This window comes from Jaculus jaculus, chromosome 14 (genome assembly GCF_020740685.1).
Source record: "Jaculus jaculus isolate mJacJac1 chromosome 14, mJacJac1.mat.Y.cur, whole genome shotgun sequence".
NCBI classification, from domain to species: Eukaryota; Metazoa; Chordata; class Mammalia; order Rodentia; family Dipodidae; genus Jaculus; species Jaculus jaculus.
This window is the reverse complement of record NC_059115.1, coordinates 70,700,326-70,717,064: the sequence shown is the minus strand read 5'-3', so window position 1 is coordinate 70,717,064 and position 16,739 is coordinate 70,700,326. Positions and strand designations below refer to the sequence as shown.

Here is a 16,739-nt window from a genome sequence, read left to right as displayed (position 1 = left end):
AATGTTGGTACCAAGGAGTGGTGTAATTTGCTGCTAGACACCTGACTTTGTGTCTTTGGCCTTTTGGAGCTGACTTTCAAGAGGAATGTAGAAGGATTTGAAACCTTGGCCTAAGAGACACCTTGCAGTACTGTAAGTCCAGCTTAATGGGCAGAACTGAAAGACCTGAATGCAGTAAGAACTTTGGTCTGTGGGGTTTGGCTTATGAGGGTCAAAAGGAGCTTTGCCTGGACTGGGTTAGAAGCAGTTTGTGTGAAAGGCTTGAAGTTATGCCCATGTCCTAAAATTTGTGCAAAGTTGCACTGCGTATAAATGGATTGGTGTGAGCACAGGGATATGGTACAGAAAGAAACCGTTAGGTTGAAACTGCTGCCTGTTCAGCTGCAAATGAGAGATCACAACCATTGAGATTGGGCCAGCTGACCTGCACTGGGGCAACAGGAAGAATGGACTTTTTGAAGGGGCCTGAGTACTGAAGCAGTGTCCTGTTCTTCAAAGTCTGCTTATTCCCCCCTGGATTAACGAACTGGCACCCTCCCTGGTATTATGGAGTATAAGAAATGCAGGAAAGTGGGTCACTGAATTTGCAACATGGTCTTGTGTTTTGGAAACAGCCATGGACTGTGTGTACCAGGTTTGCTGGATGCCTGCATGGAGACGCAATGGAACCGTAAGGATGAACTGTGGGTTGCAATGGAGACCCAGTGAAGATGCCAGGACCAGACAGCTGCTAAGGAAAGCTGCAGGCCCCAGATGAAGTTTTCCAGGACTGTGAGTAGCTTAGCTTGAGGGACGGAATAGGATCTCCAGAGACTTGTTGCTGGTTAGAATTATCAGACCTGGGGACTTATCATTGACTAGAGTTGTTGGTCTTGGAGCTACAGAGCTTGATGTTTGCCCTCAAAGTTTTAAATACTGTATTGGCTGAATATGTCTTTTTGCTATGCCACATGCCATCTTTTGCAGTGTGATTGTTTATTCTGTGCCATTATGGGGTTTGGAGAAGGATTTTTTGGTATTATGGCTCAGTTAAAAGACCTTGGATTATGGGGGGATGTTTGAACATCATTAAGATTGATAAACACTAAGGGGTCTCTCAAAGTCATAATGAATACACTGTATTTTACATCATGTAGAGATATCAGTTTATGGGGGACAAGGGCAGAATGTTGTGGTTTGATTCAAGTATCCCCATAAACATAAGTGTTCTGACTGCTAGGTTCCCAGCTGATGGAGATTTAGATATTAACGCCTCCTTGTGGCAGTGTATTTTTTTTGGGGGGGGCAGGCTTATGGGACCCATATCTTAAAAGTCCTACAACTTTCACAAAGTGTCTGAGAAAGTCTATACTTTCTCATTACTATGACAAAATACCTGGCCTAAAACAGCTTAGGGAAGGAAACAGTTTATTTAAGTGTGTGTTTCCAGAGGAAGGGGTCCATCATGGCTGAGAAAGCATGGCAGGAGAAGGCAGCCTACTTTACATCATGACATCAGCATAGAGGAGGTAGAAAGCCATCAATGTAGCAGCTTTCTCCTTTATGTACTCCAGGACATCTTAATGGCTATCCCCCATGAAGATGGGTACCACACCTTAATTAACCCAATCAAGATTATCAACCGCACACAGATATGAATAGAGGCTAACCTAATCTACAAAATCCCTCACAGATGATTCTAGGTCCTTGTTGCAGTCAGGTTCGCAATGCTGGTAGAAATCACCCAACCAAGAGGAGCTTCTGGGAAAAAGAGATTTATTTTGGCTTACAGGCTCAAAGGGAAGCTCCACGATGGCAGGGAAAAACAATGGCATGAGCAGAGGGTGGGCATCACCCCCTGGCCAACATAAGGTGAACCTAGCAACAGGAGAGTATGCCAAACACTGGCATGGGGAAACTGGCTATAAAGCCCATAAGCCCGCCCCCAACAATACACTCCCTCCAGGAGGAATTAATTCCCAAATATCCATCAGCTGGGGAGCTAGCATTCACAACACCTAAGTTTATGGGGACACCTGAATCAAACCACCACAGTCCTATTAATCTCACAATAAATAAAAGCCATCACATCACCACTTTACTGCAGACCAAGTGTTCAAATACATGAGCAAAGGAGGACGCTTTACATCAAACCACAACTCTGCCTCTGAAGCCCAGACTCTGGCTATCACAGGATGCCAAAGGAGGCATCACAAGTAAGATGGACCAAAGTAAGACTGAAAGCCAGCAGGGCAAACACCGAATCCTGTAGCCGTATTCTGTTGTCTGGAATTCCTGATGAAAACGTGTGGGATCTAAAACGTTTGAGTAGCTCTGCCACTCCAGATGGCTATCTGACTCCTCCAACACCCTGGAATCTGAGGGAACTTAGGGTTCACCTTCACAGCTGCATGCATAGCCTCAGCAGACCTCCTTGCAGGGATTCTGATCCTGTCATACTGCTTGTCCTCAGCAGCACTCTGAAGCCATTGTACAATACTCCATGACCCCTCAACTTTGCCTTTCGCATGCCTCCAAAGCCCTGACCACATGGATAACACAGCCAAAATCTGCCGCCAGCTGGAGAAGAAGCCTAGTCTCCTTTCTAGGGATCAGGGAATTCCTTCAACACTCTCTTCAGGCTTACTCCTTCTCAAGCAATTTCCACTCTTACAAGCTGAAGCTTTCAGTGGGTTAAGTGGTGGCCTTGAGGAATCTTCTTTTTTTAATATATATTTTTTATTGACAGAGAGAGAGAGAGCACATAGTCATGCTAGAGCCTCCTATCACTGCAAACAAACTCTAGATGTATGGGCCACTTTGTGCTGGCTTTACATGGGAACTGGAGAATTAGACCCAAGCCATCAAGTGTTGTAAGTAAGTGACTTTAACTACTGCATCATCTCTCTAGCCCAGGGACATACCTTCCATCACCCCAGTACAGAGATATCTCCTTTATGGTGATAATCTTAACAATTACAGCTGACATGTGTAATTAATGTCCTTCCTTGGAGCTTTAAACTTGTTCACATTTCTTTCCATACCATATCTTTCTGAGCTGCATTTTGATCTTTCTCTGTAGATCTGAGTAATAGAAGCTAAGAGAAGCCACACTACAGATTCACTGCTGTTCTACCTTATTATTTTCTTCACTAAACATATTAGTCCATTACGTTTACATTAAACCTCATTCAAGTACTCAGGAAACAGACAGAATGAAGCCCCTTCTTTTTTGTCAGATTATTACATGAATTTCCTTGTTTATAAGAGAGTCCTTATTTCCCCTATAAAACCGCATAAGCCAAGCCTCCATAGTCCACATTTCTCTCTGCCTTCTGGTCTTACAAAATCCCAGAAACATGGTCCATTAAGTTCCAATTACAGCACTGTAAGGCTTCACTTGCCCAAAAGTCCAAATTCTCCCACATTCCTACTGCAAATCAATTCCAAAAGTGTAGGTACAATATAGTCGGGTTTATCGCTGCAACACACCACTTTGATATCAATTCTCACTCTAAGTTACTTTCCTTTTGCTGTCAACAAATACCTGGTCAGAAGCAGTCTGGGGAAGATAAAAGATTTAATTCAGCTTACAGTGTCATGAAGCTTATTCAGGACAGGGAAGGTGTGAAAGACAGGAGTAGGGAGCTGTTGTCATTTTGCATTTTCCGGGGATTCCTTGCCATATCCAATTCCTCCTTTTTGAAATGGGAATGTTTACTCTGTGCCATTATGTGTTGGAAGACTGTAACTTTTGTTTTACTTTTATAAGTCTCAAAGTTAAGAAGCTGTCTTGAATCTCAGATGACTCTGGACTTTTGAATTGTGCTGAGACTGGTAAAGACTATGAGAACTATTAAAGTCAGATAGTGAGGGACAGTCATTAGTCTTTGGGGGCCAGGGATGGAATGTGGTGGTTTGAATGAAACATCCTCCATAGGCCCATGTGTTTTGAAGACTTGGTCCTCAACTGGCAGTAATTTGAGAAAGTGGTGGAGCCTTTGGGAGGTGGAGCCTTGCTGGAGGACTCCTGTCGTTAGGGGCAGGCCTTAAGATTTATTAGTCTACTCTGTTTGCCAGTGCTACTTCCTTCCTGCTGCTGTGACAAAATTTGATACACTACTTCCCTACAGTGTGGTGCTTTTCCCATTGTCATTAAACTTCCCTTCAAAATTATAAACTGAAATAAATCCTTTCCTTCCACCAGCTGCTTTGGCCAGGTGTTCTGTCCCAGCAACAAGAAGGCAACTCCTACAAAGATACAGGAAAGTTTACAGTAAAAGAATAGAAAAATAAAACATATATAAACACTAACCAAAATCTGGGGATGGAGAAGTGCCTTAGCAGTTACGGCAGGGCTTGCCTGCAAAGCCTAAGGGCCCATGTTTGACTCTCCAGATCCCACATAAGACAGATGCACAAAGGTGAGGCAAGTGCAAGGCTGCAAGTATCTGGTGTTCAATTGCAGTGACTGAGGCCCTGGCATGCTAACATTCTCTCCCCCTCCCTCCCTCCCTCCCTCCGTCTCTCCCCCTCTCGCTCGCGCTCGCTCTCTCTCTCTCTCTCACAGTCTCTCTCACTCACACTCTCTCTCTGAAAAATAAAAAGTTAAAAAAAATTTAAGTCTGGAGTATGTATAGTAAAGAGTACACTTCAGAAAAATTATATGCAAACAAAATAGAAAAAATATATAATAATAATAATAAATTCATGAAAAGAAGATAATAATCTTAAATTTATAGATACCAAAAAATACAAAAATAAAAACTGATACAACTAGAAAGTAAGTAAATCTACAATTATAACTAGTGGCTTCAATATTCTTCATATTAATTGATAGCAGAAAAACGTAGAAAAACAGATGGTGGCAGAAAAGACTTCTAAAAAGTAGCAACTCAGGGCTGGGAAAGGACTTAGCAGTTAAGATGTTTGCCTGTGAAGCCTAAGGACCCCAGTTTGATACCCCTGGACCCATGTAAACCAGATGCACAAGGGGGCACATATATCTGGAGTTTGTCTGCAGTGGCTGGAGGACCTGGAATGCCCATTCTTTCTCTCTGCCTCTTCCTCTCCCCCCACCTCTCTCTTTCTCATAAATAAATAAATAAAATAAAATAAATAAAAAATATCAACTCATCCTAATTGACATTTACAAAATATCTCACACAAAAGTGCCAACTTAACATATCTTTAAGTAAATTGAAAACATTGACAAACATAGCTGAAATTCTGGGCCACAAAAATAAATCTTAGTAGCTTTTAATACACTGAAATCATGTAAGTCATTTCTATAACCACAAAATGTTAACCTAAAATTCAACAAAAGAAAACTACTTCAAAAATATTTTTTTGGTTCGCTTGTTTGTTTTTTTTTGTTTTTTTTTTTTTTTTTTTTTTTTTTTGCAGTAGGGTCTTATTTTGCACCAGCAGACCTGGAATTCACTATGTAGTCTCAGGGTGGCCTCGAACTCACAGCAATCCTCCTACTTTTGTCTCCCAAGTGCTGGGATTAAAGGAGTGGGCCACCACAACTGGATGCATGCGTGTACTTTTTTTAATATTTTTATTTATTTATTTATTTATTTGACAGAGAAAGAGAGAGACAGAGAAAGAGGCAGAGAGAGAGAATGGGCGCACCAGGGCCTTCAGCCACTGCAAACAAACTCCAGATGTGTAAACCCCCTTGTGCATCTGGCTAACATGGGTCCTGGGGAATCGAACCTGGGTCCTTTGGTTTTGCAGGCAAATACCTTAACTGCTAGGCCATTCCTCAAGCCCAAAAATATTTAATTATTAAACACATAACATAGGAAAACACTTCTAAGCTAAAAAGAAAAATCACACAATAAGGAAAAAATACTAATGGGGTAAACTTAAAAAACACATATCAAAATTTATGGCTTTTGGGCTGGAGGTACAGCTTAGCAGTAAAGGCATTTGCCTACAAAGCCAAAGGACCCAGGCTCGATTCCCCAGGACCCACATTAGCCAGATGCACAAGGGGCGCACGTGTCTGAACTTCCTTTGCAGGAGTTGGGAGGCCCTGACATGCCCATTCTCATTCTCCCTCTCTCTCTCCACCTCTTTCTCTGTCAAATAAACAAATAAATAAAAATAAAATATGTCATGGTAGCACTTGGGAGGCAAAGGTAGGAGGATCACTATGAGTTTGAGGCCACCCTGAGACTCCATAGTGAATTCCAGGTCAGCCTGGGCTAGAGTGAAACCCTACCTCGAAAAACCAAAAAATAAAAAATATAAAATATGTTTGTAAAAAAATATGGGTTTCAAAGGGAAAATTATAACAGTATAAGCTTACACAGATATTCTTAAGCCTATAATGAGACTACAATAAATGTCCTAAGTTGAAAACTTATTTAATATACCTAGCCTGAACATCATGACTCAAAAACAGTTTACTGTAGAATATTCGTTACTTTCTCAAAAGCTCACATGGCTGACTCAGAACTGAGCTCACTGTCACAGCCCTATCACAAGGAACTACCACATATTGCTACCCAGAAAAATTATCAAAACTTAAATTACAATTTCTACTGAATGCATAATGTATTTGTACAATCATAGAGCTGAAAACTGTGATGTGCAATCATCCAAAGTGAGGTACTGTCTGAATTAGAAAGGATTTACAAAGGTCTCAAGTCAATTATCCAAATATTTTAAGAAACATGAAACAAAACTACATTGAAGTAGGCTAAAGTAGTAAAATAATAATAAGAGAAACATGAAACAGAAGCCAGAAAAGAGAAAAGCAGTCAAAACCAAAGAGGTAAAAAATAAATCATACTTTTATAAATAAAGTGATAACCCACTAACCAGAGTGTCAGGAGGAAAATAAAACACCAAAAAGCAAGGAGAGAAAAAGGCCAACTTACTAATATCAGAAACAGATATTAAGAGAGGAATTTTTTTAAGAAATGTTAAGCCAATAAATTCAACAACTATGATAAAATGAAAAGAACTCCTTAGTAAACAATGCTATCAGCCAAAACTAACTCAAGATACCATGAATAGATTTGTATCTATTCAAAAAATTATATTAAAATTTCAAAAGTTCCCACAAATAGAGAAAAACAAAAAGCAAAAAATAAAAAAAGAAGCCTAAGGTAGTTTTAGTGATGATTTCACCCCAAAGTTTAAAAGAGAAATAATATGCCCATAGAAACTCTTTAAGGGAAATAGAAGAAAATACTTTCCAACCCATTTTTAAGAATCCAACATTATCATGATATCAAAATCAGACACCAATTTTATAAGAAAATTAAAGGATGCAATAGCTCACAAACATAAAAATCCTCAATAAAAATTTAGCAAAAGGATCTAGCAATATGTAAGCAAGATAATAAATCAGTATAAATACAACTTACAATAGCTTAAGGTTAGTCAGTTTAAGATTTTAAAATCATTTAATGAACTTCCCTATAGCCCAGACTTTAGGTTTTAATATTCCAACTGAAAAACAGATTAGATTAACTCCAGTATAGTTCATATCCTCTCCGGACTGGTACCCAAGTGGAGAATCTCTATCTACAGAGAATAATAGGAGCTAAACAGCTGGGAGGTGATATCACAAAAACAGTGTAACATCTAAGTCAGCTTTCCATCTAGTGTAGCAAAATACTTTAGCTACCTGAAGAAGACTTTCTGGTCACAGATAAGGCTTCAGTTCGCAGTTCGTTGGCCCCAATGCTTTTGGCAACATGTGCAACGTAGCAAAAGCACCAAGCAAATGAGGCTGTTGACTTCACCATGGCCAGTCTTCCTTTGAAAACATAGCCTTTGAAAAATAAACTAAAACTTCTCAAGACTTGGCTCCTGAAAGTTTCCACCATCCTCTAATAAAGTAAAACTCAAGACCAAGCCTAACACATGGGATTTAGGGGAACCCCCATATCCAAACTACAGCAAGCTCTGCTTGCCCCACATCCACAAACAATTTACTGCCTTACATCAGAAAGTAGCCAACTGGCAAAAGTAAATTACTTAACCCAAACCCTTACCAATGAAGCTAGGAAAGAGAGTGTGGTAAAAAGAGGAAAGGGTAACAGTTACTGAATGACAATCAAGGCTGTCACAACCAATGATGATAACAAGTCAGAAGTAACATCCACTGACATCCAGAAGTTTTAATAAAGGCATTGTGACAATGTGCAAGCATTTTTGCAGTGAGATTCAAAGAGGGGTATATAAGAAATAGTTCATATATATAGAACTTTTTTCCAGAAACCCAGAAAAAAATGAGCTCAACCAATCAGTCAGGAGACAAATTAAAACCCTATGGAACTGGTAAAGGGAAGTTAATTTTCTGCAGTGCTGTCTCACTGCTGAGACAATGAGAAGTGAGTAATGGAAGAGAGGTGCCAGCCTGAAGGAGCAGCTTCATCCCAGCAAAGAAAGTCCAGCAGAACAGACAGCTGGGGTGTCGCATTCCTGTCACAGTAGCTGCGAGGAAGCAGCCTGATTCAACTGAGCACAGAGCACCCAGTGGGCTGGACTAAACCTCGAAGGCTGCCCATAAAGACAGACTACCTCCAGCAAGGCTCCTCCCAAAGGTTTATGGAGCTAGAGACAAAGTAGGAGGCTTAATCACAAATGCTTGAGCCTATAGAGGCCATTTTCCACTCAAACCAACAGACAATGTTTTTAAGAAGTGAAAGAACTCCTTACAAAACTATCTTCATTGTCATCTCCAAGAGATAACAAAATTGCCTGATAAGCACTATGACATGCTTTAATGAGAACAATCATCACTCTCTCCACCATTATAGTAACCCTGATTAAACTTGCTCTTCCACAGTATACTGTCTTACCTCTACTGTCCTCTTGCTGGCATTCTTCTGCACACTCAGATAATTTCATGTCTTTCCACCATTTGTTCCATTATTCAAAGCACCTTTCATTCACGAAAAATTAAATCATCTTCAAAAGTCTGACATCTTGCCATGTAAGGAGCTTAAAACCCTACAATGAACGTCAAGGATCACCAGCCATGGGTTCATTGTTTTACACACCATAGCTCAGAAATGAAGAAACCCAAAAATAAAAATGCTGTCTGTGTGTGTGTTTGCTTAGTTTCCTAACATTGTTCTAAAATATACTTTGATATATTTTCCATTTTTATTTCCTAAGTCAGGTAAGCCCTGAACAGTAATGGAGACAGAGACATTGACCTTTCAACAAAGTTGAAAACTGTAATACAGGTTTGTTTATTTATAAAAATTAAAAAAATTTAAAAAAAAAAACTTTTTTAAAACATCAGACTCCAGGGTGGCTGCCTGGGAGGGAAGAAACCAATGGAAGGTGACAGAGAAATGGAGTAGATCCAAGATCCACCAATCAGAAGACAGCTGACCTGGAGACTTGCCACCTCAAGCACATCTGCCATGGCCTAGGTGAAACTGCAGAGGAAGAGACATCATGAATGCTGCTGGCTGCCAGTTCCAGGGTGAAAGTGACAGACATGGTGACCAACCAAAACCTATGACAGCAAAAATACAGAATCTATAGAGAACTCAACACAAAATCCAACAGGCTTGTCATGGCTCAGAGAACATAGTGGAAGATTATAAGAGCCAGAGAGTAGGTAGTTATACACTGAGGCATGGTTTCCACTCCCCGACCCCAATTACTTCACAGACCTGACTGAGGCCTTCATGGCCCCACAGCAAATACTAAAACCCCACTGAGGAGGGCCTCCAGGGTTAACAGGAGCATGGGTGAGGAGATAAAAGAGTATATAACCTGTTCCAATACACACACACACACACACACACACACACACACACACACACACATATGTATACACACACACACATATATATATAATAAGGGCTGGAGAGATAGCTTAGCAGTTAAGCCACTTGCCTGTGAAGCCTAAGGACCCAAGTTTGACTCCCCAGAACCCACATAAGCCAGACACACAAAGTCACACCTGCACACACGATCACACATGCACACAAGGTGGCACATGTGTCTGGAGTTTCACTGCAGTGGCCAGAAGCCCTGGCATGCTAATTCTCATTCTCTCTCTCTATCTCTCTCTTGCTCTCTCATAAAAAAAAATAATAAAAATAAAAACTTACACAGGCACGGTGGCACATGCCTTTAATCCTAGCACATGGGAGTCAAAGGTAGAAAGATCACCATGAGTGTATGGTCATCCTGAAATTACACAATGAATTCAAGATTCAAGGTCAGCCTGGGCTAGAGGGAGACCCTACCTCAAAAAGACTAAAAAAAAAAAAAAAAAAAAAACCTTACAAATGGGTGATTGCAATTTGTTGACATTTTAGAAAAGAATCAAATTGTTTAAAAGTAAGTTATTAACTAAGTATGGTGAGGTAGCCCTGTAATTCTAGAACTCGGGAGGCTGAGGATGATAACCACTGAGAGCTCCCAGCCTGAGCTACACAGCCTGTTCAAGCGAAGTCTGGAAAACATAAGAGGACCCTGCCTAAAATAAGAAATGCCAAATGTCATGCCTCATGATGAACATGGTGGAGGCAGGAGTTTTTAGTAGTTCAAAGTTATCCTCAATAGCTTCTTAGCCATCTGGCTAAGATCAAATGTAGTAAGTATCAAGGTCATACTCAGCTATATAGTGAGTTCAAGGCCGTCCTGGGTGAGACTGTCTCTAAATAAACGCATACATACAATCTTTAAAATATCATCATGACCAGATATGAAGCAGTTTAAAGATACTGATGAAAAAGTAGGCTAAAAAAATCCACATATAGCCAGCATGGTGGCGCACACCTTTAATCCTAACACTTGGGAGGCAGAGGTAAGAGGACTGCTGTGAGTTCGAGGCCACCCTGAAACTACATAGTGAATTCCAGGTCAGCCTGTGCTAGAGAGAGACCCTGCCTTGGAAAAAAAAAAAAAAAACGAAAAATCCGGGTGTGGTTAATCCCAGCACTCGGGAGGCAGAGTAGGAGGATTGCCTTGAGTTCGAGGCTACCCTGAGACTCCACAGTGAATTCCAAGTCAGCCTGGGCTAGAGTGAGACCCTATCTCGAAAAACCAAAAAAGAAAAAAAAAAAAAAACTTTTTTTGTTACTAAAAGGAGGTATCTTTAGGTCAGAACAATAAAAACTCCGTGCCATACAGATAATGCAGACAGAAAGTGGGCAAAAAGAAAACACTTAAAGTCTCCAGCTCAAATCTTTTGTTCATTTCCTATTGCAGGAAACATACTCACTTCTGTTGAGCTGAATACCATAGAGGAAGATGACCTTTACTCAACCCTGCCCTGCTCAGCCAGAGGACAAATTCTGAGCTGTAGATAGCTGATTTTTGTCTCTGACATCAAACTTTACACTCTTTCCATTGTCTGCACTGAAAAGGTACTCCCTGTGGTTATTCTTCCTTACAACGGTATGATGTACAAGTAAAACTTTCTTGGTATCATTCCTTTTGATTACAGCAAATGTGCTTCTTACACCAAACCACTCACTATTCCCAAGACTTTCCTTGGATGACCTCCTCATCCCGCAACAGACTTGGACGCACAAGGCTGCCGGCCCTGCTCCGTGTGCCGCTGTCCACGGTGCTGGGCTTGGTGCCAGCAGCACTGTTGGCACGCGCTGAGTCATGTGCATTAATTACAAGGGAAGAGATCACTTCTACTACCTGTTGAAATTCACTAGAGACTAACAGCTCAGCAGAGATGAGTACGGCATCACATGGCATTTAAGTGAATACCTGCAACACCTGAGCTCATCGCAAAAGCAACAGAAGGTGGCTACAAAGTATTTGTTTATCTTTTTCTTGAAGGCAACTGGTGCCATGTATAATCTGTATTTGTATATATAGCATTTGAAAATTTCTAACTTTGTGTAACATTTAGATATATTTTACGGTTGCACATGATGGCCTATTATTTACATATATTCTATACAATCATGACACACCTTCTACTCATCTTTTTCTGTATTTCTAGCATATGTAGTATGTCTGTAAATGTTTTCAAATTGTCTTAGACATCAAATCAAAAAGAAAAGCCATACATAAACAGGCCAATGCAGTTCAAACCCATGTTATCCAAAGGCCAACTATTTCCAATCTGGTTCTACCACTGATCCTTACACCTCCATATCTAACAAAGCATTATCATTACTACCATAAAGATGACTAAGAGGTATTAAAACTTGCCTCCTGGTAAACGGGGAAATCTGAATTTGAATCCAGATAGTTCTATCTCTACAGTCTGTCCTCATGCCTTTACATGACTATATACCCTTAAAATTCCCAAAGTCAATCTGACTTCATAACTGCTTGTGGTAATATAATTTAGAACTACAACTTAGGAGATCAAATCTTCACATTGTCACACAAGATTGAATGTGAACTATATCTACCTAGATGAAAATCCAGCAAACCTACTTAAGTAAGATCAGGCATGTTCCTTATTACATGATCACAGACACTGACATCTATTTGGCTAGAAACTTTCTCAAGTCTGCCTTGTCATCACTCCTAAACTACCCATTATTCTGCATGCTGGGTCACTCTCAGCAGCATTTATGAATGTAGCAAAGTCTCCATAGCTGTCTACAGCTATCTCCAATCCTCTCTTCCACCTACTCCTGGCTTTCATATCTATCAGTTCAAAGAAATAAAACTTTATGGAGGTCATCAGTGACCTCCACATTTTAAATCCAAAAATGCATTCTCAATCTTCATCTAATTTGATCCATCATGCATATATGAAATAATTATCTTTCATTTGACATTCAGTATCTTTCTTTTGCTCTTAGTTTTCAGCCTTAGGCTCTATATGAGTTGTTTTTCTCTTTGCTGTGACAACATATCTATTAAAAGCAACTCAAGCAGAAGGGCTTACTTTGGCTCCCAGTGTGGAGAGTAAAGTCCACCACTGCACTGAAGGCATGACAACAGGAGCACAGAGCAGCTGGATCCACTGCAGCCACAGCCAGAGAGCACAGAGAAATGGATGCTGGTGCTCAGCTCGCTTCCTCCTTTTTATTCACTCCAAGACAGCAGAATACAGCATGGCACCACCCACTGGTCAGCATTATCCACAAAGGCCTGTGCCTAGGGACCAACCACCAGAAAGTTTGCCCTAATAAATAATACTACAAGTAAGGACCAAGCATTCAAACCATGAGACTGTGAAGAACACTTCAGATTCATACTATAACAATAGGAGCAGAAAGTATCTCATTGAGAACAGCAGGACAGGGCAGCAGCCATGCACTCTGAGAAGCCACAGCCATGACTGTGCGGCGCATGTCGAGCTGGGGTATCTCCCACAAAGCCTATCTCAGAACTCTGAAGCAAGGGCTGGTGCTATGGTTTCTGTGTCTGTCCCCTCACATTGTTTACAGTTGCCATTTTAACAGTGTTAAGATATGATACCTTTACAAAGCAGCTGGTCCATGGGTGGGGGCTTGCTCCAACCTTATCCGTGGCATGACTGCTGTTAGAAAAGGTGGAGTCTATCTCTCTCTTACCTCATGGACCTTCCATGTATTACCATGGGATGACACAGCAAAGAGGCCTCCACTAAATGCTCCCACTTGACATCTTCATCTCCAGAAGATGAATCAGTAAGTTTCTCTTATTACAAACCGTCCAACCTGCTGTATTGTGTCATGGCAGAACAGTTGACACCTGACCATTCGGAATATCCACCAGACATGTCCACATCACCTAAAGCAACTTGAGGATCTTTCATGGGTTCAATAATCTGATTTGGGGGAAGTTATTAAACAGATCACAATTTATGAAAATAAAGAATCATTACAGCTCAACAATGGATACCTTGTGAGTAAAATTGTATGAAATGGTAGGTTTAAACATACAGAGAAGTCAAAATTCCCCAATAACAACTACAACCAATTCCTTCCGAAGCAATAACATGGAGAGGCTCTCATAAAATATCCTTAGTACCAATGCCACAAAGGTAGAATACAGGAACAGCCAGTATTAAAGAATGTTTGTATGAATCACAATCAACAAAAATATGGTAAAAGCACTAATCTCGATTTAAAAGGCTTACAGTGTAAAGTTTCACCATTAAATAGATGCTCTTAAAGAAGAAACACATTAAGAGTTCTTAGATCTGGAGACCATCTCAGTGGGTAATGTGCTTGCCTTTTAATCAGGAGGACCTGAGTGTGGTCACCAAAGCCCATGTGAAATGCTGAGTGAGCATGGCGGCACGTGCCAGCAGTGAAGGGAGAGGACAAGAGGACACCTGGGACCTGCAGGCCAGCCAGTCTCGCCTAATTAGTGAGCCACAGGCCAACGACAGATCGTGTCTCTTGGGATAACACTGGGCTTGTTCTCTGGCCTCCACCTGCACACACACAAGTAATTCTTACATCTGTGAACCACATGATTCAGAGTTATTTACTGAGTATGTACTACATCTCAGGTGCTCCAATAGCTGCTATGAACAATGTAAATAACTACAAAACTCTTCGGTACTGATATTCTTATTTTAAAAATGAATGGGTTACCAGGTAGTCCTATGCTTTCACTAGGCCCAGGGAAAAATTCCTCGAAAGTAAATTAAGTGTGTACCTTTCAGAGCTGTAGTCTTTTCCTTTTCATCTGGACCTCCCTGCAGGATTTGTGCCATGTTTATCCAAATTGGCAAGAAAATTAAAGAACTCAAGGAAATATACATCAATCTTCAGAAGAAAGTCTAGAAGAATGAATGAAAGCAATAAATTAAGCTCTACTCAAATCCTACCTACTCAATGAGAACTTCCTAGTTCCTACAAAAGGAAGAAGGTAATGTAAGTTAATACGCCACTACTCTGTTGATGCCTACACCACAGTACTTACTATTACCTGCTTTGAAGTATAGTTATTTATATATTTATCTAATTCAATTAATAGCTGATAAACTACACAAATTCAACTATAAAAGTTTTGTCATTACTATACCTCTACTGTCACCAAACACAAAACCTTGAAACTATAGATACCTGTGTGTTTGTTGAATTGAAGTTAAGCAAACCTTATCATTTATTTTTTAATCAGCCAGGGGTTTTTGTTGGTGGGGGACAGAGAAAACAGACAGGATATAGCTACATAGCCCAAATTAGCCTGAAACTTATAACCCTCCTCAGTTATGTCACCTAGTGTTTTTGTGTTTGTTCTTAAGTATCTTTAAGTAATTTGACAACAAAATTTCTCGTTATTTTTTTTGTTGTTGTTTATTTACAACGAGAGAAGGGGGAGAGAATGGACATACCAGGGCCTCTTACACTGAAAACAAACTCCAGATGCATGCGCAACTTTGTGCACATGGCTTTACATAGGTACTGGGAACTAAACCCAGGCTGTCATGCTTTGAAAGCAAGCACCTTTAGTAGCTGACCCAACTCTCCAATCCAAAATTTCTATTAAAGTAAGGGGTAAGTATGTGTCATTTATAGGTCAGAATGTCTTTCTGATGGAACATGCAGACAGTTACCAAGAGGAAATATATAAATAAATAACCTACAAATTACTTTGTATTTAACTAAAACATATAACCTGGGCTGGAGAGATGGCTTAGCAGTTTAGGTGCTTGCCTGCAAAGCCTAAGGACCCAGGTTCAATTCTCCAGTACCCACGTAAAGCCAAACGACCCAGGTTCAATTCCCCAGGACCCATGTAAACCAGATGCATAAGGTAGTGCATGCACCTGGAGTTTGTTTGCAGCAGTAGGAGCTGGCATGCCCATTATCTCCCTCTCTCCTCTCTCTCTCATAAATAGATAGATAGACAGATAGATAATTATTTCAAAAAAAAAAAAAAAACCCAGGCATGGTGATGCATGCCTTTAATCCCAGCACTAGGGAGACAGAGGCTGGAAGACTTCGGAGAGTTTGAGGCCACCCTGAGACTACATAGTGAATTCCAGATCAGTTTGAGCTAATATGAGACCCTACATTGAAAAAGAAATCTCTAATTCTAAAGGGCTAGAGAAATGACTCAGTGGTTAAGTGGGCACTTGCTTGCAAAGCCTGATGATCCAGGTGTGATTTCCCCAATGTAAGTAGGGTGTACAAAATGGCACATGAATCTGGAGTTCATTTCCAAAAATAGGAGGCCCTGGTGAGACCATACACACATACTCACTCATTCATTCTCATTCTCTCTCTCTTTCTCTCTCAGTGCAATTAAATAGATAAAAATATTTTTAAAATCTAATTCTGGGGCTAGACAGGCAGCTTAGCAGTTAGGGTGCTTGCCTGCCAAGTTTAAGGACCCAGTACCACGTGAGCCAAATGCACAAGGTGGCACATTCATCTGCAGTTGGTAGAGACCCTGATGCACCTATTTTCTCCCTTTCCTTCCCTCCTCCCTCTCTCTGTTTTCCTCTTCCCTCCTTCCCTCCCCCTCTCTCTCTCATTCTCTCTCTCTCTAAAACAAAAATAAATTTCAATTTTTTAAAAAATAAATCTGGGTGTGGTGACACATGCCTTTAATCCCAGCACTCAAGAGGCCGAAGTAGTAGGATCACTGTGAGTTCGAGGCCACCCCGAGACTACACAGTGAATTCCAGGTCAGCCTGGGCTACAGTGAGACCCTGCCTTGAAATAAATAAATAAATAAATAAATAAATAAATAAATAAATAAATAAATAAATAAATAAATAAAAAGGTTTAAAAAACTCTAATTCTGCTCTACTTTAGAAAAAGTGTTGGCATTAAAAATGTAAGTACAAAAAAAAAAAAAAGGAGCCGGGTGTGGTGGCACACGCCTTTAATCCCAGCACT

The 16,739-nt window shown here is 40.4% G+C and overlaps 1 protein-coding gene across 6 annotated transcripts in view; it reads right to left on the bottom strand.

Moving 5' to 3' along the window:
• Fam172a (family with sequence similarity 172 member A) overlaps positions 1-16,739 on the bottom strand; it is a 438,504-nt gene that overhangs the window by 390,039 nt on the left and 31,726 nt on the right. For 5 of the 6 annotated variants that reach the window (XM_045134026.1, XM_045134030.1, XM_045134032.1 and 2 more), the window contains exon 2: positions 14,548-14,671. The exons of the other annotated variant lie outside the window; for it this stretch is intronic. In XM_045134026.1, coding sequence (XP_044989961.1) covers positions 14,548-14,653 — 106 coding nt within the window. In that variant the 5' untranslated portion in view covers positions 14,654-14,671. The remainder of the gene's footprint in view (positions 1-14,547; positions 14,672-16,739) is intronic. 6 annotated transcript variants of the gene reach the window in all.